This window comes from Rhododendron vialii, chromosome 5a (assembly GCF_030253575.1).
Source record: "Rhododendron vialii isolate Sample 1 chromosome 5a, ASM3025357v1".
NCBI lineage: Eukaryota > Viridiplantae > Streptophyta > Magnoliopsida > Ericales > Ericaceae > Rhododendron > Rhododendron vialii.
Window position 1 is genome coordinate 38478116 of NC_080561.1, and position 24726 is coordinate 38502841.

At 41.5% G+C, this 24726-nt stretch overlaps 4 protein-coding genes and 2 non-coding genes across 6 annotated transcripts in view; 1 reads left to right on the forward strand and 5 right to left on the reverse strand.

Moving 5' to 3' along the window:
- The window catches only part of LOC131326469 (aldehyde oxidase GLOX-like), a 42032-nt gene extending 27146 nt beyond the window's left edge, over positions 1 to 14886 (reverse strand). The window contains exon 1 of the mRNA XM_058359260.1: positions 14869 to 14886. The gene's annotated coding sequence lies outside the window, so the exon portion shown is untranslated. The remainder of the gene's footprint in view (positions 1 to 14868) is intronic.
- Positions 349 to 2009, reverse strand: LOC131326468 (aldehyde oxidase GLOX-like). The gene has a single exon (XM_058359259.1). It carries the CDS (start codon positions 1975 to 1977, stop codon positions 349 to 351), a length of 1629 nt encoding a protein of 542 aa, XP_058215242.1. The 5' UTR covers positions 1978 to 2009.
- On the forward strand, positions 2607 to 2714 carry LOC131328158 (small nucleolar RNA snoR100). The gene has a single exon (XR_009200435.1). It is a non-coding gene; the product is annotated as a small nucleolar RNA snoR100 (small nucleolar RNA).
- LOC131326471 (aldehyde oxidase GLOX-like) lies at positions 13148 to 14893 on the reverse strand. The gene has a single exon (XM_058359262.1). It carries the CDS (start codon positions 14861 to 14863, stop codon positions 13271 to 13273), a length of 1593 nt encoding a protein of 530 aa, XP_058215245.1. The 5' UTR covers positions 14864 to 14893; the 3' UTR covers positions 13148 to 13270.
- A 2415-nt stretch (positions 14894 to 17308) lies between these two features.
- Positions 17309 to 17418, reverse strand: LOC131328171 (small nucleolar RNA snoR100). The gene has a single exon (XR_009200445.1). It is a non-coding gene; the product is annotated as a small nucleolar RNA snoR100 (small nucleolar RNA).
- Positions 17419 to 18770: 1352 nt separating this feature from the next.
- On the reverse strand, positions 18771 to 23351 carry LOC131326569 (aldehyde oxidase GLOX-like). The gene is made up of 3 exons (XM_058359401.1): positions 22312 to 23351; position 22067; positions 18771 to 19390 (listed from the first exon to the last, which is right to left on the reverse strand). The coding sequence occupies exons 1-3, from the start codon at positions 23305 to 23307 to the stop codon at positions 18771 to 18773; spliced, it is 1617 nt and encodes a 538-aa protein (XP_058215384.1). The 5' UTR covers positions 23308 to 23351.
- Between the last annotated feature and the right edge of the window lie 1375 nt (positions 23352 to 24726).

The following is a 24726-nucleotide window of genomic DNA, read 5'->3' on the forward strand; positions in this document are numbered from 1 at the left end:
AACCAACCAAAAAAGGGACTGACGCAGGGTTTCACTGTGGGTCAGGAAAATTATGGCCGTACAAGTAAAAATAGATCATATAATCTTGCATTCATATCAATGTTAAAACGAAAAGTCTGTGGCATGGTAATGAACCAACAAGCAACGGAACTAATTAAAGTATTGGACTAAATACTGTACCACTTTTCCTTAATATCTTTTTGTAAATACATGAGGGAAACCAGATATTAACAAAAAAAAAAAAAGTGTTATATCAACACTTTCAGAACATGTAAGTTCTTGAAAGCATTGTGGAAGACATAAATAAATTTTTTAAAAAATAAATAAATGAAAACCAACAATTGAAAATTAGGAGGTCAATTGGACCCAATGAGCGACACTCGGCACTCCCTGGTTGACGACAAACATCATATAATATCCTGGTGGCGCCACCATCCCATTGGGTGGTGCCTGAAACACAATCCTGTACTGTCCATTAACTTGCGACACATTACGAGTGATATTCAACTTTACCAATCTCTGTCCCTGTGAAAATGAATGCGTAGTGAAAGGCGCACTTGCAAAATTCACCTCCAGTATCCCCGCCAACGATGACGGCACCGTTAGATACACATTGTAAAGGTTCCCGTATTGCACCATCTGTGGCGTCTTCACCAGCACCGGCCTCAAATTAGAGTTGTCTGCTGACAAATAATCCGGCGAAAACGCCTCGACTCTCAGCTCCGTCGGAAAATCCCCGGTAAATGTGTAGTAGTAATTCGTGTTACTTCCGGTGATCAAAATTCTCCCGTCGGGCAATAAATTTGCGGTCGAGTGGTACATTCTGGGGATTGAACCAGGGTTTAGCATCATGAACCGGGATCCCTCAGGTTGATCGGGTTGGTATAGAACCGGCGTCAAACACGCATTCGTTGCAAATCCGAACCCTTGCGACCCCGCTTGAGCCCCGTTGATTATTAATATGTCTCCGGTTGGTAGCATCACCATGTCCCCCATGATCCGAACAAGCGGCATGTCCTCCATCTCCCAAGCGGGGTTGGGATCAGTCGCCACAATCCGCCCGCAACTCCCATTGGCTGTACTATTCACACTCGAAGCAATGCCGAGACTCTGATTAAGGTAGGCACCGTACTGGGCCCCACCGCAAATGACAATAGTGGCCGTGGAATAGTTCCCTTCCAATGCTAGCATGACAGAGGATCCTGCTGACGGATAGTTACGTGGGCCCCCCGGCAACTGAGGAAAAAATGTTACAATCACGTTTTCATTGTAATCGTATAGCACAGATTGATTGTTAGCAAATATAAACAAATTTCCTTGGGGGAGAAGATGCACGTATGGATACAAGTTATCTGTTTGGTTGTCTCCCGACTCGGCGAGGAATGGGAAATTGACGGCGCCGCCAGGTCTTGGTGGAAAGTACTCCACGCTGCTGATGCCAATGCCCCCGACTATTATGATAGAGCCGTCCGGGAGTATCTGATTCGTGGCGTACCAACGCCCTTGGGACAATGTGATGTTTTGAAGCTCAACCCAATCGCAGGAGCAAGTGGATGCGCAGGGGGTGAATGTTCGGAACTTTGTGGTGCCGTCGTCGTTGCCGCCCGATTGGAGTAGGGTGCCGTCGGGGAGGAATTGGCCCGAGGAGCACCAAGTGTCGGTGAGGATCTCGAGGGGACGGATTGAGTTGTCGTCGAGGTTGAGGAGAACGGAATGGGCAGAGCAATCGTGTGTTAAAGCCAAGTCCGTCGGGTCGTCACGGCATTCCCCGTTTGGGAGCGATATATTGGACAAGCCAATGCCAGTCCGGTCGAGGAGGACGACCGTGTTCCACCGGGTGACCGCGGTGTGCATGGAGGCAATGCCTGCGTTTTCAACCAGGAGTTCCCACGTGCCTGGCGGGCACTGGGCACGAGTTCCGATGATTGCGAAGGCGAAGCAGAGGAATTGTAGACACAAGTAAATGAGAGCTGCCATAGTGAAAGGGAGAGAGTGTTCGCTGTTCTGTTGTGTGTGTGTAGAGAGAGAGAAATGAGGGGGTTAAGTTGATGTTGACATTTGCAGAGAGAGGAGAGTCGGGAAAAATTATCAAGTAGTTGCCCAAAGGCTTGACAGAGGCCACAAACAGTTGGCGCGTTTTAGCAAGGTCAACTGAAAGAAGGGCCGCCAACCTGTCCTCCATGTGAAAGGTAGGTTCAATGGCCTCTGGGTCTTCTTCTGCTTTCGTCACCTTCCAGTAGCAGAAGGTATATATTTATTTCGCCATGGTTTTTCTACTCGTCGTCGAGCATGTGGACTGTTGAAATAGTCAACGAATTGATTGATTGTTCAGTTTGCCCACGGAATTTTAATCCTGTTGTCATCCGCTGAGAAGATCAGTGAAGATACGAATTCCTAATTGAATATGATTGTCGGTTGAGCCAAAACCCAGCCTAACTAGTTCAATTCGTCAAGGCACTGCATGCGCTGTCGAGGAAGCTGCGAACCCGGGGTACAGCGCCGTGCTGTGCACATCCGAACCGTTGATATCGATAATCAATAGTTGAGATATGTTTTTAACTTTGACTGGTAATAAATATCTTTCTTTAACCGGTGCTTTGGACTATCAATGAAAAAAGTATGATAATGTGCACATAAATTGAATTGGGTCTCTTGGCCAGCTCATTCTGATGCCATTTGGCATTGATTTGAGGGTATGATTCAGCAGCAAAACGGGTATTGAGGGCTACTGTTTCAGTGATTTTCTGAGAGCAGTCACTATATGGGTTCTGTTGTTGTTGTTGTTTTACCAGTATAAGTTTATTTTTAATCTGAACCATTAATTACCGAAATCAACAATCCGAATGCGCACAACTTGATGCTGTGAACTCTCTGCACACCATCCCCCAATTCGGAAGCTGGGAAGACGACCGAGGTGACTTTCCTGAAATTATATAATAACGGAAACGGATTTATCTTTGTATCCGGTATCTTTGAAAGTTTTACTGGGTACGCTGTACATGACGTTTTTGGACAACCTTCCCATGTCTCAACAACCAGGACAGCTAACATGTGGACTACTATAACGAGCTTCCCAATGCTGGTCTGGATTATTTTTTGGACAACCTTGTCAGCAGCTAAGACAGCTAAGAGATCCATTCGAATTAACATATGGATTACTACTATAATCTTTTTTCATCATAAATTAGTACGGAGCTCAGGACAAATTAATTAGGAACGTGGAACATTGTGCCCGAGAGGCACTAAATTATAAGGAGACATTATTCTTTGCACTTTGAGAAAAGGAGACGTGGTAATGTGCTGTGATTTGTAAACACTGGGCGTGACAATCGCGTTTTAATTAAAACGGCGTCGTCCGGGTCGATGCGGCAGTGGTGGTTTTTGGGAGCTTTAAACGGGACGGGCCGATGTCGGTCCGGTCGAGGAGGACGGCAGTGTTGCACCGGGCGAACGCGGTGTGCATGGAGAAAATGCCGGCGTTGGAGACAAGGAGTTCCCACACGCGTTGGGATGGAATTCTGGGTGACGGTGATGACTGTGAAGGCGAAGCAGAGTGAGTGGAGGGAGAAGGAAATTGGAGTGGACATAGTGAAAGGCTGAAAGCTAAGAGCCTTTTTTTTTTTTTAGAGAGAGAGAGATTAGTGTCAAATGTGGGGGGCAAAATGATGAAATCAAATTATACGTTACAGAGATGAGAACCAATTCTCTAGCTGAACTCAATACTAGTGATGTCCTTTTTTGCTTATTTTTTCTTCCTAAGCTCCAGTGGATGATAGTCGGTATAGTGATCATCCTCCTAAAATTGGTGAGAGCTTAGCTTTGGTTCTAACGTAGGTGCGGTATGGTGCTTTCTTCTATGGACATTGGTTGGTTTAACATATCAATATTTTTTGGCGAACATATATTTTGTTTTTGAACAACATTCCTAAAAAAGATATGACATGGTATCATATATATATATATATATATATATATATATATATATATATATCCATTTTATGAAAATAAAAAAGAAATTATTCTCCACAAGACAAAGTGTAAGAATGTCATTTTCTATATGCCATCATAAGCATGTGATCATTATAGGCATGTGCTAATTAACTCTATGAATTTGGAATCCTGATTTATCTAGGGGATTGTTGTTTGTAATTTTATGATAGACCAATTACATCTAGCTAGATCCTTAATGGAACTGGTTTAAAGTTACGTGACCTTAGCTTCGGTTTTGACATAGGTGCAGTGCTGTCCCATACAAATAGTGAATGGTGTGACGGGACAATACTGTTTGACAGAAATGACGGGGTATCTACAAATTGTACGGTTCGGCATTTGAGGCAAACCGCAAACCCCAAATAGACCCAAAATATCTTAACCGCACGGTGTAGTCTAGATGGTGTTTGAAAATACACATTTTGTCTTTGATCCAAAATAAAAGTGGACCGTTAGACTCTCCAACTGAACCATCTTTAGTTGCAACACTTAATGCAGGTTAAAATTCACCATGACGCACGAAATCGAAGAGCTGGCTAAAAGGTTTTCCTGAATTATGGCCCAATTCAGTCTACTGCAACTTGAAGGTCTCCCAATTCGGGTACAAAATGGGCCTCTTTACTTTAAGTTTTGAGACCGAAAATTCACAATTCCATAACTTCTGCAAAATCGATTTTCGATCCACCTTTGCTCTTCGAGTTCTAGTGAGGAAGAGGGCATGCACCGTAGTGTTGTTCCCAGAGTGATTCGGTGAGGCGTTGAATCTGTTTAAAGCGTTTTAAGGACATCGATTTGCATAATCATTTCCAACTTCTGTTTCCCTTCTATTTATGTTTGGTTTCCAGTTCCTGATTTGACACGGGCCTTGATTTGCATAATCATTTCCAACTTCTGTTTTGCATAATAATTTCCAACTTCTGTTTCTATTTATGTTCAGTTTCAAGTTCCTGATTTGATATGCTCTGTAATTTAAATTTCTAATGTTGTTCATCTATTTTCCTCCTGGCTTTCCATAAAATGAATTTGTTTGGATGAGAACTTGAAAAAAAAATTCAAACTCAAAAAACACTCATTATCCCTACTTCTAATCATTACTCTCATTTCTCTCTCCACTTTCTAATCATTATTCTCATTTCTTTTTATATCTCTCTCCACTCAATACTCCATCTTCAATCATTACCTTATTTTTCTATCTACTATTACCCCAAAAACTAAACTAAAAAATTCTCTAAAATCCATCCAAACACAGCATAAATAAAAGTACTTCATATTCTCATTTACCTTGATGGGAGTCTTATTTAACGGAGCGCCCACCCTGTACGCACTCAAATTCTCAAATCCAATTAATCATACCAAAGGACATGATTCCAGCAAACAAACCATCCACGTCTCTTAATTAATTATTTGTTTGATAGTCATCATAATTCGTAAAGCTAAATTCTTTCTTATTAGTGTATGTAATCTCTGAAGCTTTAGCTATGTAATTTATCTATACTTTCTTACTAATTCTCACTTTGATTCCACTCTTCTAATGAAGTCCAACCAATTATGCTGTCCAGATTTTTATTTTTTATGATACTTTTTTTCCCCAATGTAAAAGTAGCGTTTTTAAAAATTGTCATAGTTTCACCTATATGTCTGCTTCTCTAAAAGCAAAAGTTTTTTTTATCTTTCCATTGTGGGGCCAAAGAATTTTGCTGCACTGCTAAAGCTAATTGTCAAAAGCATAAAACCCTAGGTTGCTGTTACAATCCCAGCCGTGATGTGAGATAAGGATTTCAAAATTCAAACTATCTACGTAATACAGATCTCTCTCTCTCTCTCTCTCTCTCTCTCTCTCTCTCTCTCCTTTCAAAATTCAAACCATCTAAAGACATCCACATTAGACTTTTTATATTTTGGACTAAATTACACCTTAAAAAGTTACTTTATTATTTTAGTTATTCACTTTTAAAATGTCTACTGCATCAAGCTCTCTATATTAAAATTATCCTATTAAAAATATTATTTATTTTTTATTAATCTTTAAAAAAATCTCTCAATCAAAACCACAAATTTTGTTCCGACCCAACCCCAACAAAAGGAAACCCAATTTTGTTCCGACCCAGGCTATCCCTCTCTCTCAATCTCTCACTTTACTCTCTGTTTTTCAACCCAACCCAAACAAAACCCTCTTTTTGTTCCGACCAGTTGATCAAACCTCAATTTCTATTCTGAACTCACCCTCTCGAAGGCGTCGATTACAGGGGTTCGATCAAAACCCCAATTTTTGTTCCAACCAGTCGATCAAAGAAGGCCCATTGCCGGCGTCGCTCGAGGCCATGCGGTTGGTGAAGTAACGGAGTCGGGGCTCGAGCTGCTTGGAGAAGGCCATGCTGTCGGTGAAGGCAAGTGGGGTACAGATTTAATAGTAAAAAAATGGATGGTTGATGAACAGGGCCTCGCAAGAAGAAACGAGGCACTGTAGCTCCAGCTACTCCTCCGGTTATTTCCACGAGGCTGGTAAACGGTGATTTTCAGGGTTTGGGTCGCTACTTTAGTGTAGAAGAGGGAGTAGTGAGTGAGATGCGGATGCTCTAAATACAGGTCTCTCTCTCTCTCAAAAACACAAATCATTCCCTACCCACCTATGGAAACTTTGAATGGAGGTCCAAACGTTGATTTGCTTATTCCAATTTAAAGTAACGTGGGACTATATTTCCTTAATCTATTCGTCTGGTTCAATCACGTTTGTAGTCTGTCATGTGTAGATCTTTTTGGATTTATTATCGTGCAGCATTTTTATTGGTCTGTAATCATGCGGTGTGGATGGTGATTTTTTAAAATGTAAGGTGGAATGGGCCCGCTATGATATCATTTGAAACTTATTTCTATCTTGAAACCAATTGGTAACAAGCCGAGAGGTCCTAATATTATATATTAAGTTATCACACATTTTCACTCTGAAGCAATGTGGGACTACATTTTCATAACACACCTTGATCTACTATTGTTCACTCTACATTTACGCCTCGCTTGATCAATATACAGATCGCCTGAAATGTGGCCCAATTTTTTTTCAACAATGCTACAACCATACACAAACACACAAATACTTGCACACATACTCACAAAGAGGGTAGGCCCCACATACACTGCATGTGTTCAGCATATGTGGGATTCACCCCTTTGTGAGTGTGTATAAGTGTTTGTGTGTTTGTGAAGCCATTGGCATCTCCTTCTGTTCCGGCCAGACCACGCCTCGCTCCTCCAATCGGTTCACTTCTACTCCCTTTGTGTTGGAGTTTTTAGAGAAGTTTGTGGTACAGTAAAATCAACTAGCAATGGAAGTAAAGGAATTGGACAAGTACAACTTTTCCTTATCTTATTGAAGAAATGGACAACTCAAATTGGGGAAGAGCATGGTCCTTAGGTTCTCTTTATTGGAACTATATTTTTATTTATTTTTGTTTCAAATTGGTCAGGAGCACTTTTACCTTGGAAATCATACAATTACCTCATGGAGAGTTAGCCGCATCTACGAGTGATATAAATACTACTGTTGCTTTGGTTTTACTTATGTCAGTGGCATACTTCTATGCAGATCTTGCTTGCATACATGAGTGAAACCAAGTCTTAATAATAATAAAAAAAGGGTTTTATTAACGCTTTCAAAATAAGTGCTTGAAAACATTATGGAAAGAACGATATATATAAATATAAGTAAAAAACAAATGAAGACAAACATTTGAAAATTAGGAGATCAATTGGACCCAACTAGCGTGACACTCGACAAGCCTTTGATAACCAGAAACATCATATAATATCTTGGTGGCGCCACCATCCCATTGGGCAGCACCATACACCCAATGCTGAGCTGTTTATTACCTTTCAAAATTACATTGGTGACAAACTTTACCAATCTCTGCCCCTGCGACAACGAATGAGCTGTTTATTACCTTTCAAAATTACATTGGTGACAAACTTTACCAATCTCTGCCCCTGCGACAACGAATGCGTAGAGAAAGGCGCACTCACAATATTCACCTCCACTATCTTCCCCAATAATGGCACTGTTACGAGCTACTCGAAATTCTTCCCGTACCACACCGTCTCTGGTGACTCCACCACCACTAGCCTCAAATACGCCATGTTCAAATACTTCGGCGAAAAGGCCTCGATTCTCAGCTTCGTGGAGAAAGGCTAAACCCACGTGTATGCCCAATGCGTGTTACTTCCAGTGAGCAAAATTCTCCCGTCGGACAATAAATTTGCGGTTGAGTGGTACAATCTAGGGATTGTAGTGGGGTTTAGGGTCGTAAGCGGGAGCCCAAACGTTTTTTGGGTTTTTATAGAACCGGGTTCAAACACGGGTCAGTTGCCAATCCGAACCCATTGTGACCCCCCTTGAGCCCCGCTAATGATTAAGACATCTCCTGTTGGTAGCATCACCATTTCCCCCATGATCCGAACAAGCGGCATGTTTTCCATCTCCCAAGCAAGGTTGGGATCAGTCGCCACAATCTGCCTGCAACTCCCTTTGGCCAGTAGATTCACACTATTATTTAGGTAGGCATCATACTGGGCCCCGCCGCAAATGACAATTGTGGCTGTGGAATAGTCTCCTTCCAAAGTAGGCATAGCAGAGGATCCTGCAGAGGGATAGTTACTTGAGCCCCCCCCCCCCCCCCCCCCCCCCCCCCCCCCGCTAGTTGAGGAAAATATTTTACAATCATGTTACTATCGTATAGCACGGATTGATTGTTAGCAAATATAAACAGATTTCCTTGAGGGAGAAGGTGAACGTATGGATACAGGTTATCCCCTTGGTTGTCTCCCACATTGGCAAGGAACGGGAAACTGACCGTGCACTACAGGATCCCCAATCCATAGGGCTACTAAGTTTTTGGTGGTGATGTAACATGTAGCATTTTACTAGTAGGTTGGCGTCTTGCTAACCATGTTTCTCTTTGTTTTCTTTTTCACGGGGATTTTGGGCAACACATAATTGTCGAGGGCTTAGGTGCCAACATATATGGTTGGGATGTACACTTTTTGTCTCTAGCCCAATCTTTGGTTGTGGACTATTTCCGTTATAATTGTAATAATATTAACTTTTCCTCAAAGTATGTATGGTATACCAGATGATATTTGATCAAAGTGTCATCGAAATCGCACAATCATTGTGTACGAACAACATTTTTTTTAAACAAACCACATATGCAATTAATTAATCGCATAGAATAGGAACTTAAATGCATAATATGGTAAAAATGTTTATTCCTCATAATTGACAATTCAATTATTAAAGGTAATTAACATTTGTATTACATCACACATAATAATTTTGCAAAATGTTTCTCTCACAATTATCCTATGCGGCAGACTGGAGGGATGAGATTACATCTACGAACAGATTCAAGGGTTCAACATGTCGGCTATCATTTAATTGTCAAAAGCCTAAACCCTAGGTTGCTGTTACTTTTCCAGCCGTCATGTGAGATAAGGATTTCAAAATTCAAACCATCTGATGCAGTTCTCTCACTCTCAAACACGCAAATCCTCCCCTATCCACCTATGGAAACTTTACATCCATCTCTAAATTCTCTCTCAAACACGCAAATCCTTCGTTTTCCACCTATGGAGACTTTACATCCGTCTCCAAACTAATTTGTCAATGAATGGAGAAGTCCAAACATTATGTTAAGTGATCACTTTTTTTCACTTTCAAGTAATATGAGACTATTAATGCATGGCATGGCTTGAACAATCAGCATGCGCAAACAAATACTGGACATTCAACCTAATATATCAACCCCTACCCAATGAATTCAACTTTGCGGAAAACAATAACCCAAACAAATTTATTGACCTGTTTAACTTGAATTAGCAAGTGAAAAGCAAATAATTTTTCAATTCCTAACTTTTGTTTGCACAAACTCAAATGCATAAAACTTTGATAAAATAAAAACGCCATCCAAACACCAATACAAACAAAAAATAATACATAATACTGGAAATGCGTGTCTCGAGTAGATATATAAAAAACACAAAAACATATGTATCTTTGTATCTCCTGTAAAGAGATATTTAAGATATATATATATATATATATATATATATATATATATATATATTGCATTATGGGTACTAATCAGGATTTGCAAGAAAATCCGAAACCATTCTACATCAAGATTTTTCATAAGATTCTAACCCATATTAGATGTTTGTCGAATCCCTATTCAGTACTTTCCATCGCCAAATTTCTATCCTCATCTGCCTGTAGCAATAGTAAAACTCATGTGCCATTGACGCTACCTTCTAGCCTGGAACCAGGAATAGTAAGACTCATGCACCCACCCACCTCCACTGCCATATTCCAATGATTTTCTTTTGTTTTTGTTTCTTTTTGGTTTGTTTCTAGCAACAAACCCGTGCTATGAACGAGAGTTCAACAAAAGGATCTCAACACCAAAGATACATATGCATTTTGAATTTCTAAATGAAAATGATCTCAACCTCTCTCATGTATCTGCTCACAAAAATACTTCGTAAAACACTACATATGGATCATACAAACCTAATGTATGAGTTTTAACTTTTAACCGTTTTCCCTTCAACTGTCAAGATTCATAATATACAAAGAATAAAATTGCAAGACTATCATAGTACTGATACTTTTTAAACAAATTGTGCAAAATATAAGGAGGTGGTTTTTTTAGTAATATTGTGAGCAAAAAGAGAAACTTTATTACACATATTTGTGGGCAATACACATGTGCTTAAATAGACATAATGAGGGTGTTTCAATGTTTCTATAGTGTCACATGAAATAAACCTAATTTTCAAACTTAAACGTTTAAATTACAACAAAAAAATATCTCACAATTAAATTATAGAAAATTGAGAGTTTACCTATTTGCTCCTTCGACTTTACGTGGTTTAACCACAAATACAACCATTTTATGTGTCCTCGAAGAAATTCGCCTTACATTGCACCCCATCCAAACATTGTAATGCAAAGATTATAAAACAAAAAAAACAAAAATTAAACATATATGTTTGTTGTTAAGAAAAAATCTCTTTGGAATTTTTCAAGATTAAACAAAAATAAAAGCGTGAATGAGCATTAAAGGCTGAATCATTCACCAAAAAAGGAAAAAAAATTCTTAAAGAAGTTTTTTGAATCATAGATTTGTAAAAAGATAAAAGAAAAAAAAAAGGAAAAGATCAATAATAGCAAGAGGAGTGTTAGTCATTGGTAGGCACCATACACTCCATGCATTTGATAGGATTTTAAACTTCATTAACTATAACTAACAATATTAATTTTGGGTAGGGAAAAAAATCAATAATAATAAAATGACAAAATATATGGTTGTATACCATTTTTCTTGCCTACGATGTGTCCCTAGAAAGCAATTATGAAGAGGGCAATCCAAACATTGATATCTGTCAATAGATAATAGAAAAAGCCCATTTCCAATTAACAAAAGCTTAATTGTATCAAATTAAGATTAGGCAAAAATCAAATTAATATTCGGAAAAAATCACACATCGCGTGAACAAACATTACACTAAATTAAATTCATGTCATTACCTTGGTTGATGTTTGGTTTGCTCAAAAGAACCTCAGGAAATCTGTAAACGACGTCTAAAACCATAGGAATCCATGAATTTTCTTTTGAATACGTAAGAAAATAAAATCATAGAAAAATTATGTAAATCACACTCACTTTGGTTGCACATGATCTCCACGTTGAATGCCCCTAAGAACAAACTAACCACCTCTCTCTCTCTCTCTCTCTCTCTCTCTCCATTTATTTTGAAAATTGATATTAGAAATCCCATAAAATTAAGGACGAAATGATTAGCTGTAAATCTTCTGTTTTTTTAAAGTTTCTTATAAGCGAACCTATCAGTTAAACAATTTTTTAATCAGTAGATACCTATATGCATATGGAGATTATGGGATCAATCACAAAATTACCTTGCTTTCCATAATTTGTGACAAAATTTGAATTTGAATGAGATAATATATTAAAAATTCCATTAGATTAGGAAGGATGTGATTTATGTATTGACTAACATTACCTTAATCAAAGAAGATGAAGTTTTGTTAAAGTAATGTTCCATTTCAGTTTCGAATCTTACCCATTTGAAAATAATGAAAATTAAAAAACAGAGTCTGAGATTTCGGTTCCACCATAAATGTGCTCTCTTCTTTCTTTTTTTTTTGTCATAAAAAAACAAAGTATATACCAGAATGCCATTTTGTAAAATAAAAGAGAAACATTGGAAGGTGGAGATTTATGCAGAATGAGGGGATAAATCTAGAGCGTTGATTATGTTTAGGATTCAAAAGCAGCTTTGTTTTATTAAACGGTCTTGCTATTTTCAGCCCATTGGGCTGACGATAAGCACATTAGAAGCCAAGAAAAGTATGTATTTATATTTATTTTTTACACCATTTAATATATATTCACACACCTACTACTGTCAGCCCATTTGGCTGCTTTTAGAATTTTTCTTTATTATATAGATATTTTTGAACATCCTCTCTCATTTCCAAACAAATTGATAATGAATGAAGAGGTCCAAAGTTTATGTTAAGTGATCACTTATTCCACACTCAAAGAATGTGTGATTATATTTCTTTAACATCATACTTTACATTCAATCACATCTATTGTCTGTCATGTGTAACATCTTTTGGGTTTATCATTGTGGGGTATGGATGGTGAATTTTTAAAACGTGCATGGGGCGGAATGGGCTCCGCTTTGATATCATTTAAAACTTTTTATCCATCTTGAAACCAATTGGTAACGAACAGAGTAGTCCTAATATTATATTAAGTTATCACACATTTTACTCCGAAGCAACGTGAAACTAAATTTCCATAACAGCCACTGACCTACTATTATTGTTCACTCTACACTTACGCCTCGCTTGATCAATATACGGATCGCCCGGAACGTGCCCCAATTTTTGTGAAGGCACTGACATCTCCTTCTGTTCTGATCAGACCACGCCTCGCGCCTCCAATCGGTTCACTTCTGCTCCCTTTGTGTTGGAGTTTTTAGAAAAGTTTGTGGTACAGTAAAATCAACTAGCAATGGAAGCATAGGAATTGGACAAGTACAACTTTTCCTTATCTTTTTCGGATACATGAGTGAAACCAAGTCTTAACAAAAAAAAAAAAGGAGTTTTATTAATGCTTTCAGAATAACTGATTTACAACATTATGGAAAGAACGATATATAAATAAGAAAAAAATAAATGAAGACCAACATTTGAAAATTAGGAGATCAATTGGACCCAGCTAGCGACACTCGGCACGCCTTCGATAACCACAAACATCATATAATACCCTGGTGGAGCCACCATCCCATTGGGCGGCGCCATACACCCAATCCTGAGCTGTTTATTACCTTTCGAAATTACATTGGTGACCAACTTTACCAATCTCTGCCCCTGCGAAAACGAATGCGTAGAGAAAGGCGCACTTGCAATATTCACCTCCACTATCTTCCCCAATAATGGCACCGTTACGAGCAACTCGAAATTCTTCCCGTACCACACCGTCTCTGGCGGCTCCACCACCATCGGCCTGAAATACGCCTTGTCCAAATACTCCGGCGAAAAGGCCTCGATTCTCAGCTCTGTGGGGAAAGGCTGAACCCACGTGTATGCCCAATGCGTGTTACTTCCAGCGAGCAAAATTCTCCCGTCGGGCAATAAATTTGCGGTCGAGTGGTACAATCTAGGGATTGTAGTGGGATTTAGGGTCGTAAAGCGGGAGCCCAAAAGTTGATTAGGTTGGTATAGAACCGGGTTCAAAGCTGGGTCAGTTGCCAATCCGAACCCTTGCGACCCTGCTTGAGCCCCGCTGATGATTAATATGTCTCCTGTTGGTAGCATCACCATTTCCCCCATGATTCGAACAATTGGCATGGTATCCATCTCCCAATAAGGGTTGGGATCAGTCGCCACGATCCGCCCGCAGCTCCCTTTGGCCGGTAGATTCACATTATTATTCAGGTAGGCATCGTATTGGGCCCCACCGCAAATGACAATTGTAGCTGTGGAATAGTCTCCTTCCAATGCAAGCATGGTAGAGGATCCGGCAGACGGGTAGTTACGTGGGCCCCCCTCCAGCTGAGGAAAAGTTTTTAAAATCACGTTACTATTGTAATCGTATAGCACGGATTGATTGTTAGCAAATATAAACAGATTTCCTTGAGGGAGAAGGTGAACATATGGATACAGGTTATCCCCTTGGTTGTCTCCCTCATTGGCGAGGAACGGGAAACTGACTGTGCCGCCAGGTCTCTGTGGATAATACTCTAAGGTGCTGCCGCCGACGCCCCCGACTATTATGATAGAACCGTCGGGGAGTATCTGATTCGTGGCATACCAACGCCACTCGAACAAATTGACGTTTTGAAGCTCATACCAATCGCACAAGGAGCCGGGTTCGCAGGGGGTGAACATTCGGAACTTGTTGGAGCCATCGTTCCAGCCGCCGGATTGGAGGAGGGTGCCATTAGGGAGGAATTGGCCCGAGGAGCACCACGTGTCGGTTTGGATCATGAGGGGACGGACTGTGTTGGTGTTGAGGTCGAGGAGAACGGAATGGGCGGTGTAATCGGGCTGTGGACCCAGGTCATTTGTGTCGTTGCGGTATTTGCCGTTTGGGAGCGTTATATTGGACGGGCCGATGTCAGTCCGGTCGAGCAGGACGACGGTGTTGTACCGGGTGACGGCGGCGTGCATGGCGGCAATGCCAGCGTTTGGCACAATGACTTGCCAGGAGCCCCCCTTGGCATGTGTTCCGATGATTGCGAGGGTGAAGCAGAGGAATTGTAGACACAAGGAAATCGGAGCGGCCATAGTGCTGAAATTAAGCGAGAGAGTGTTCAGATGTGTGTGTCTACCGCTTTTTGAACTGATATATATAGGTAATAAAACCCAACGACCGCCAACCCTGTAGTTGGTGGTTGGTGGAGAGAGAGAGAGAGGGGAATGTCAACTGAAATACCCATAATGTTTTAGGATACAGAGAAGAGAGTTGGATTTCTTGCAGGACTCATAGGGAATGTTTTTGGAACTGAGACTTGTTTACTTGAAAATAGCACGTCGCTTCCACGATCTTATCATTGTCATTCACCAATCAACTATTATATTTTTGGAACAGATTGGATGAATGGATTTGGATGAATGGATTGAATGATCCACGATGTCTCCAATATTATTCAATTCACCAACTATATACAAGTTAATGATTTCTTTCCTATAAGAAATGTACAAGAAGTAGTTGGTTTTTTCTTTACAAAATCGGATGTCCGGACTAGCTACACCGCGACTAATATCAGGGCTCTGAAGTTTAGGAACAGACAAACTCTCTAGCGGCCTCAAGATATGGAATGTTTGGCCTCCTTGAGAATTGAATATGCGAACTCATATAAGACAAGCACTTATTTGCTTTCTCGTATCTACTTGGCCAAACTTTTTGGGTTAATGAAAATGGAAGTAGTTGGTAAACATAAAAATATGCACTCCATATATTGTTTAAAAAATTTCAAACGAGAAGCCCACTGCAACAAATAATTTTTTTTTTTTTTGGTACATCACTACAACAAATAATGGTTTTAGGGCGAGACATACATTGGTTGGGAAAGCCAAAATTTTGGTTGCCAATGAGATTTGAGACAATATTTCATATGATAAGGTTTGAAATCACTTTTTGCAACCAATTTGGTCCCTAAAGGCCTTGCACCCCAATGCTCCATTTTGTTGCTAAAACCCTCTTTTAACTATTAATAATTGCGGTCTCTAAATGAGTTACTCATTATCAACCAATTTTATAAGAATAAATATCTGGTCCCAAACGGCCTTGCAAATTAGGGTCATGCTTGTATAAATATGTGACAACCCAAAAATAATGAATTCGCTAATGAAAGATGAATTTTCAAAATAACAAAAAAATGATGAATTCCCTAATGATGTATTAATAGGTACGTTATGGACCCATTGGATTGCCCTCAATTCAAAGCGTATTGCGTATACACTATTCCTCTTTTAGAGCAAGTCCAGTGGTGCAGAAATGGCTCAAGCCATTCCCAAAGAATGGCACAATTGACATAAAACCTTACCCCAATGGGAGGCTATTTGTTGGGCCAATTTTTCAGCCATTTTCAACAAAAAGAAATGGCACCTAAAATGGCTCGGCCATTTTTGCCACATCATCAAAAACCAACCAACGATCCTTCACTCGAGTCTTCTTCCCGACAAAACTGTGGCTGTGTACATGTGGTGTGTGCGCGCGCTTGAGAAAATGAAAACATTGTTCCATGAGGATAATATTCTTGCACATTTGCTCAAGAATATTGCCCTCTTAATTGAAATAAATTGCACCCGATTCACTACATGTGGGTAGTGTGATAGTCGGTGAAAGTTAGTTAGGAAAAGGATACAAGGAGAATTGTTGAAAAAATGGCCTTACAAATGGAAATGCACCATTGGTCCTATCATTGTCATTTCTTGGCCAAATGACACTATTCATGGCCATTTTAAGAAAATGCCTAGATAGAGCCAAAATGGGCCCAACCATTAGACTTGCTCTTAGTGTGTATGTTATGGTAGTACCTTTATCTTGAAGAATTTGGTGGTCTATTACTTAGCTCCCAGATTTAATTTTATCCATAGTTTTTTTATTTTTTGCTATATAAATTTATCCATAGTTAGTCATTACAACAACATCAATAAGAACAGAACTTGATCATCTAGTCCTCAATTATTGGGGTATGGGGAGGAGAGATTTGAGACAAACCTAACATTATATATAGAGGAATTTTCAAGTGAGGGATCCCTCATTTTGTTAAAATGAGGGACTTTCATTTCCCGATCAAATTCTGAAAATCCGAACCGTTCAATGTGTGCAGAACGTAATTTTAAGGGTCCTCGCAAGAAATCAGCAAAAAAAATGACCGGGAAGGGCGTCATCCGAGCAGTTTTTTTTGAACAGTTCAATGAAAACTGCTCGGATGAAGCCCTTCCCGGTCATTTTTTTTGCTGATTTCTTGTGGGGACCCTTAAAATCACGTTCTGATCACTTTGAGCAGCTCGGATCATTGAAATTCAATCGGGAAGGGGAGTCCCACATTTTAATAAAATGAGGGATCCCTCACCGGAACCTAACTTTATATATATATATATATATATATATATATATATATATATATATATATATATATATATATATGCATAAAGTGATTGCTCTCAGATTACTATTGACAGTGGACCCCTATACCTCCAAGAACCGAGGTTCAGGAGGGGCATTTTGCTGTAGAACCATAGCCTACAAATCAAAGCCGAAAGGCATCAAAGAGGATATGCCTAAAGACCAAAATCAACTATATATGCATATTATCATGCTTTCTTCATTCATAGTCCAGAGCACTAAAAAACACATTACCCATAGTTAGCTAGTCATTGAATCAAAATAAAGAACCTTCTCATTGTTTTTCTTTTCTTGACAAATGAACACCAAAAATTTGATTTTCATGTGTAAAATTCTTTTGTTACATGAACATTTGTAAACCCCATGGGGTTCGTTTAGTGGTCAAGACTTGAGACTTAGGGTTTGCTATTTTCTAAGATTTTAGGTTCGAAACCAAATGTGTTATCAACTCATTTGAGGCCAGTACACATAGAGTTTTGCTCTGGTTTTAATTGAAACCCTAACAAGTAGGCCGTGGGATTGGTCCACCATGATTAGGTGAGGTGCACATAAACTGACCTGACACATGAGTTAAAAATAGGGTATCTAATGAAACAAGGGCAATTTCAGGCTTATTCAAATTTTGAGATAAAAACGTAACTTCCATAGTGATCGGGATGAAACATAAATGCCTGCATGTGAAGGACTAATATTTAAGTGACCCCATTAAACTACTAAATCATAAAATCAGAACCTACCAAAATAGTGACGGACTCAGGGTTTCACAGTTTTTTCTTTTAACACGAAAGGAGCGAAATTTTATTTGAGTAGAGGCGCGGTCCGAAGACCTCATATCAGCAAGGGCCAAATTAAGAAATTTTTGGGAGACAGGACCCCCAAATCTTCCAATCGGACACCTAATATGAGCTACCCTATTTACAGGACGTTAACTTGACAAAAAATACGAGAGGAGAATAACGTAACAAGTTATAAACAATCAGAAATGATAGAGTCAGAAAAAGAAATTCCCCCTTGGTTCAGAGCCTGAAAGGCGAAAATTGGAATTTTTTTTCCCAACTGAAAGGCGACGTAAATTAACTTCTACCATTGATATCATAGATGCACACAAAATCTCTCTCTCTCTCTCTCTCTCTCTCTCTCTCTCTCTCTCTCTCTCTCTCTCATCAACGGAAGAAGCATATCCATTTATAAAATCCATACGGCATCTACATATTATCACCGGAATATAGATCAAGCTATATTATACAGTAACAAATTTCCACCCGAATACAATCTTGGAAGGGCACCCATTCTTGAATTATTAACATGTCTTTCGATTAGATAGGTGTTAGATTTTTTTTTTTTGGAAAAGTCCATGGTACAGGAATCAATCAACTAGCAATGGAACTAAAAGCATTGGACAAGTACCCCATTTCTATCTTTCTGCAAATGCATGAGGGAAACCAAATCTTAAAAGCAAATGCGTTTTATCACTCTCTCAAAATTTGTTTTTGAAAACATCATAGATGGAACAGAAGGTATAAATGAATTAAAAAATGAAAAACCAACATTTGAAAATTAGGAGGTCAATTGGACCCAACGAGCAACACTCGGCACTCCCTGGTTAACAACAAACATCATATAATATCCTGGCGGTGCCACCATCCCATTGGGCGGCGCCTGAAACACGATCCTGTAGTCTCCATTAACTTGCGACACGACACGAGTGACACCCAACTTTACCAATCTCTGCCCTTGCGAAAACGAATGGGTAGCGAAAGGCGCACTTGCAAAATTCACCTCCACCTCACAGTCTTCTAATATTGGCGACAACACCGTTACATACACATTGTAAAGATTCCCGTACTGCACCGTCTTTGGCGTCTTTGTCACCACCGGCCTCAAATTCACGTTGTCTGCCGCCAAATACTCCGGCGAAAACGCCTCGATTCTAAGCTCCGTCGGAAAATCCCAGTCAAAAGTGTAGTAGTAATGCGTGTTACTTCCGGCAAGCAAAACTCTCCCATCGGGCAATAAATTCGCGGTCGAGTGGTATAATCTAGGGATTGAACCGGGGTTTAGCGTCATAAACCGGGATCCCTCAGGTTGGTCAGGTTGGTATAGAACCGGGTTCAAACATGGGTTTGTTGCCAATCCGTACCCTTGCGACCCCGCTTGAGCCCCGTTGATGATTAATACTGTTGCGGAAACAAAGGACCAAACCAGAACACAAACACATATACAAACACAGAGACAAAGATTTACGTGGTTCCTCAAAATCGGGTACGTCCACGGGAGAGGGCCGACAAATTTCTATTTATAGAGGAAGAGGAGGATTACAAAATCACTCAAACTCACACTCACTCAGAGACTGATACAAATGCATACATATGCTGCTCTCAAACTCTCTCTGATTTTCAGATGCTCTATCATTCTCTTTTTGACAGAGCCTCCTAGGATGAGCTCGGCTCCCTCCCGAAGGAGGAGCCCTCACGCTGCTCTACTCTCTCTACACTACCTCACTCTCCTCTCTGGTCTCTCACTCAAGAGAGATACAAACCCCAAGCAGAGGACTCCAATTTATAGCCAAAACCTGGAGCCCTATTCATGAGCCACGAGAGGCTCATTTACTGCAATCCCATGCCTGGGATTTTCAAGATTTAGGCAAATCTTTTGAAGTCTACAAAGGCTGCCAAGGCTGCCATCTTTGACCAATGAGAGAATTGGAGCCACACTTCAGCAGCCCATGTGCTGATTTCAACAATCTCCACCTTGACGACAATTCTCCAAAAAGTCCGATGCTGCCCCCAAATACAATCCAAAAACAGAACAAACAGACTCTCTACAAACTCGAACAAACAAAGAGAGACAAGAGAGCAAACTATAGAAGCAAACAACAGTGCTCTCAAAACAGAACAAACAAACAGACTGACTGCAGATAACAGATGCTCTTAACAAATTCAAAATACCGGAACAAACCAACAGAAGAGCCAGATTTCCGAAGTCTTCGAGTAAACTTCAGAACAGATTCGGACAAGTCGCGCGACAACTCAAAAGTCCCGGCAACAGATTCATATACAAATTCAGATGCTTGACCCACATCAAGCCAAATGCTCAACCTCGATTGAGCCAGGCGCCCCAGAGGCGCATGCACCCCGAAGGTGCTTAACATTGAATCAGGTGGACTGAGCTTGAACCACCATCAAACTCACTCCCAATAACTTCAGCGGACAGATCTGCAGTAGATTCAAAATCAAATTCCCCAATAACGGTGGCAGCTCCACCTTCAGCTTTACTCACACACACACAGTGCACACACTGCACTTTTCATACAACAAGGGGAAGTGATCCCCTGTGGTCACACCCACCCACTAAGGGTGTACCCCAACAATCACCCCCTTCCGCGTTCGTCAATCCCGTTCTGCCCCTCTAGTCAAGCGCCTGTGTCACTGCTAGCCATCAGAAGTTTCACCACCCCCACACCGGAAGTGTATCTACCAACTGACCGAGTGTCTCCTTGCAAGACCAGATCTTCCGCGACTGAACCCCGAACGCACCGTGCCCAATCACAGAGCACAAAATCCGATTGAACCAGACTGCTTCCGATCACTGTCAATCATCTCCGCAAACCAATGCACTAGTGAGCGCCTGTGTCACTACCAACCCGAGTGTATCCTTGCTCACTAGCTCCGCGCATGTTTGCCTCGATCAACCTCCGATCTCTGCAAGTCTGCTCCGCTAAGCGCTCGCACCGGCCTAGGAGCCCCCAATCCGAAAATGGAGCCCGCGGTTGCGTCCGGAACGTCGAGATAGTCAAAATCGACTAATCATACGCGAAAAACGGAGTCCGAATGGCCCCGAAATCGCAAAAAACCAAAACTGGCAGTTTGACCATTGACCAGCCACTGTACCGCTGACTGGACTGCCATGTCAGCGTTGACCTGCTGACGTGGACAGTTGACCTCTGACGTGTCACCAAAATGGGACATTCCTGCTGACGTGGCACCGCCACGTGGTCGCTGACGTGGCTGCTGACTGGGCCGCTGACTCATCGCCTAGTCAGCGTTGACCGCCCATGTGGCGTTGACCGGCACACGCTCTCCACACGCCAGCGTGTGCTCTCCGCGTGCCAGCGTGCGCTATCCACGCGCGCGCGCAGATCTGACGCGCTCCGCACGCCCCACCTTTGACCGGCGCGTGCTCGCTCCTCCGGCCACCTCCGACGACGTTCCGACCACCGTTGTGATCGTCTCAACAATCCGAATTTGGGTCTTTGATCAAAAAAAAATTTCCGATCACTTTTCGGAACTGGGTTCTATCTGGACAGAACTAGCGGTGAACGCCGCCGTCGAACGGAGCGTTCTGCTTCTGTGGTGCTCGGTTCGCGACGGGCCTTGGTGCGTTGGAATCGTCTCGGAGAGACGCACGAGACTCAGTGATCAAACTGAGTTTTTGATCAGAATTCCGTGACTGTAATTTTCTGGACAGAAACGGAAAACAGAGCCGAAACAGAGTTTGTGTTCTTGGTAACCAAATGCTCTGATACCAATTGTTGCGGAAACAAAGGACCAAACCAGAACACAAACACATATACAAACACAGAGACAAAGATTTACGTGGTTCCTCAAAATCGGGTACGTCCACGGGAGAGGGCCGACAAATTTCTATTTATAGAGGAAGAGGAGGATTACAAAATCACTCAAACTCACACTCACTCAGAGACTGATACAAATGCATACATATGCTGCTCTCAAACTCTCTCTGATTTTCAGATGCTCTATCATTCTCTTTTTGACAGAGCCTCCTAGGATGAGCTCGGCTCCCTCCCGAAGGAGGAGCCCTCACGCTGCTCTACTCTCTCTACACTACCTCACTCTCCTCTCTGGTCTCTCACTCAAGAGAGATACAAACCCCAAGCAGAGGACTCCAATTTATAGCCAAAACCTGGAGCCCTATTCATGAGCCACGAGAGGCTCATTTACTGCAATCCCATGCCTGGGATTTTCAAGATTTAGGCAAATCTTTTGAAGTCTACAAAGGCTGCCAAGGCTGCCATCTTTGACCAATGAGAGAATTGGAGCCACACTTCAGCAGCCCATGTGCTGATTTCAACAAATACGTCTCCTGTTGGTAGCATTACCATGTCCCCCATTATCCGAACTAACGGCATTTCCTCCATCTCCCAAACTGGGTTGGGATCCGTCGCCACAATCCGCCCGCAACTCCCCTTGGCTGTACTATTCACACTCTGATTATTAAAGGCGTCGTACTGGGCCCCACCACAAATGATGATCGTGGCCGTGGAATAATTCCCTTCCAATGCTAGCATAGCTGAGGATCCTGCAGACGGATAACTACGTGGCCCCCCCTCCAACTGAGGAAAATCTAGTACAATAGTATTATTAACATAATCGTATAACACAGATTGATTGTTAGCAAATATAAACAGATTTCCTTGAGGGAGAAGGTGAACGTATGGATACATATTATCCCCCTCGTTGTCTCCTGCATTGGCAAGGAATGGAAAATTGATTGCGCCGCCAGGTTTCGGGGGGTAATACTCCACGCTGCTGATGCCAATGCCCCCGACTATTATGATAGAACCGTCGGGAAGTATCTGGTTGGTAGCGTACCATCGCCCTTGGTACAGCGACGTGGTGTTCGGAAGCTCTTCCCAATCGCAAGCGGAAGTGTTTATGCAGGGGGTGAATGTTCGGAACTTGGTGTTGCCGTCGTTCCAGCCGCCGGAATGGAGTAGGGTGCCGTCAGGGAGGAAATGGCCCGAGGAGCACCAAGTGTCGGTGAGGATCATGAGGGGACGGATTGTGTTGGTTTCGAGGTCGAGGAGAGCGGAGTGGGCATAGCAATCGGTCGTTAAAGCCAGGTCGTTTGGGTCGATGCGGCATACGCCGTTTGGGAGGGATAAATTGGACGCGCCGATGTCAGTCCGGTCGATAAGGACCACGGTGTTCCACCGGGTGACCGCGGTGTGCATAGAGGCAATGCCGGCGTTCTGCACCAGGAGTTCCCACGTGCCCGGGGGCTGGGCACGCGTTCGGATGACTGTGAAGGCGAAGCAGAGCAATTGTAGACAGAAGAAAATGGGAGCGGCCATAGTGAAAAGCGAGTGAGTGTTCACTGTTCAGTTTTGTGTGTCTGCCGTTATTTGAACTGAGATATATATGTCCAGAGAGAGAGAGAGAGAGAGAGAGAGAGAGATGATGGTTGAGTTGGGGAAAATGATCAAGTTGTCCAAAAACAGTTGTCGCATTGATGCAAGGTCAACTGAAAGAAAACCCAAGCTAGGGCTGCCAACCTGTCCTCCATGTGAGAAATACCCAGAACAGTTTCAATGGCGGCCTGAGCCCCAATGGCTTCTGGGTCTTCTTCTGCAATAGGTTTAATTCCGTTTGAAATAGTAAACGAGTTTCCACACGAGCCCAGAGCCTTCACACCACCCCGGTGAGTTCTTTAATTTTTTTTTTTTTTCCGCTTAGATTCTAGTGAATGTTTATCGGTCAGCCCTGGGAAATTGGGAATAATACTGTTGTCATCCGGTAAGAAGATCCAGTGGAGACACGAATTTCTAGTTGATGATTGTCGGTGAAGTCAAAACCCAGCCTTGAGTGGTTCAATTCGTCAAGGCACTGCGCTGTCGCGGCTTCCGCGTAATTTCTCCTGTTCTTTCAATTATATCACTAAGTGGGCGTTTTCTCTAAAAAAAATTTGAATTACAAATTATTGCATTTTGTCGTGTCGTTCAAATGACAATATGGGTGGTAATTAATACAAGCCTGTGTTTGCAGCATCCTTAATCTTTTCAGAGTCATCTGTTACAAAGATCGAGGAAAGTTTGGGTGATGTTCTGGCAGGGAAAGCTGCACTTAGTGAATGGAACTTTCTCTTTAGAAGAAACCTGTGTATGATTGGGAAAAGGATTCTCACTATCTAATTTTCTTAATGCTTCTGGGGTGGTTGCAAGTGAGGATATATAGGTCGGATAGATTTATCTTGGGTTGGTTGCAACTCAAATTAATGTTTTCTCAGTCAAATCTTTTTACAACTTATTCAGAGCTTACTCCTCCACTCCTGACAAAACCTTTGATCTTATCTGGAGAAATGCAGCACCTTATAGAGTCCAATGCTTTGGTTGGTTGGTCTATCTTGGCAGGGTTAAGACTTCAAACAGGAGCGGAGCTAGGATTTGCATACAGAGGTGGCACCAATTGAATTCATGGAAACCGCTATATCCCGCTTTATCCCTTCTCCGGCGACATGAATTTACTCTTGGTGAATATTGTCATAAAATAAAATTAACAATAAAAAATTGGCCTAGGGTCCACTATAGCCTACTTCTAACCCATTAGGTCCACTGATCAAATTTGTAACCCACTAAGTCCACTAATATATATTTGATAAGGCATAAAGTCCATTACATTTTAAAAGGGAAATAATGACTTACAAATTTACCCTCCAATTGAAATCTTTTCTGTTTACCCCATTATCTTACCTTATGTTTGAAATCACTCACGCA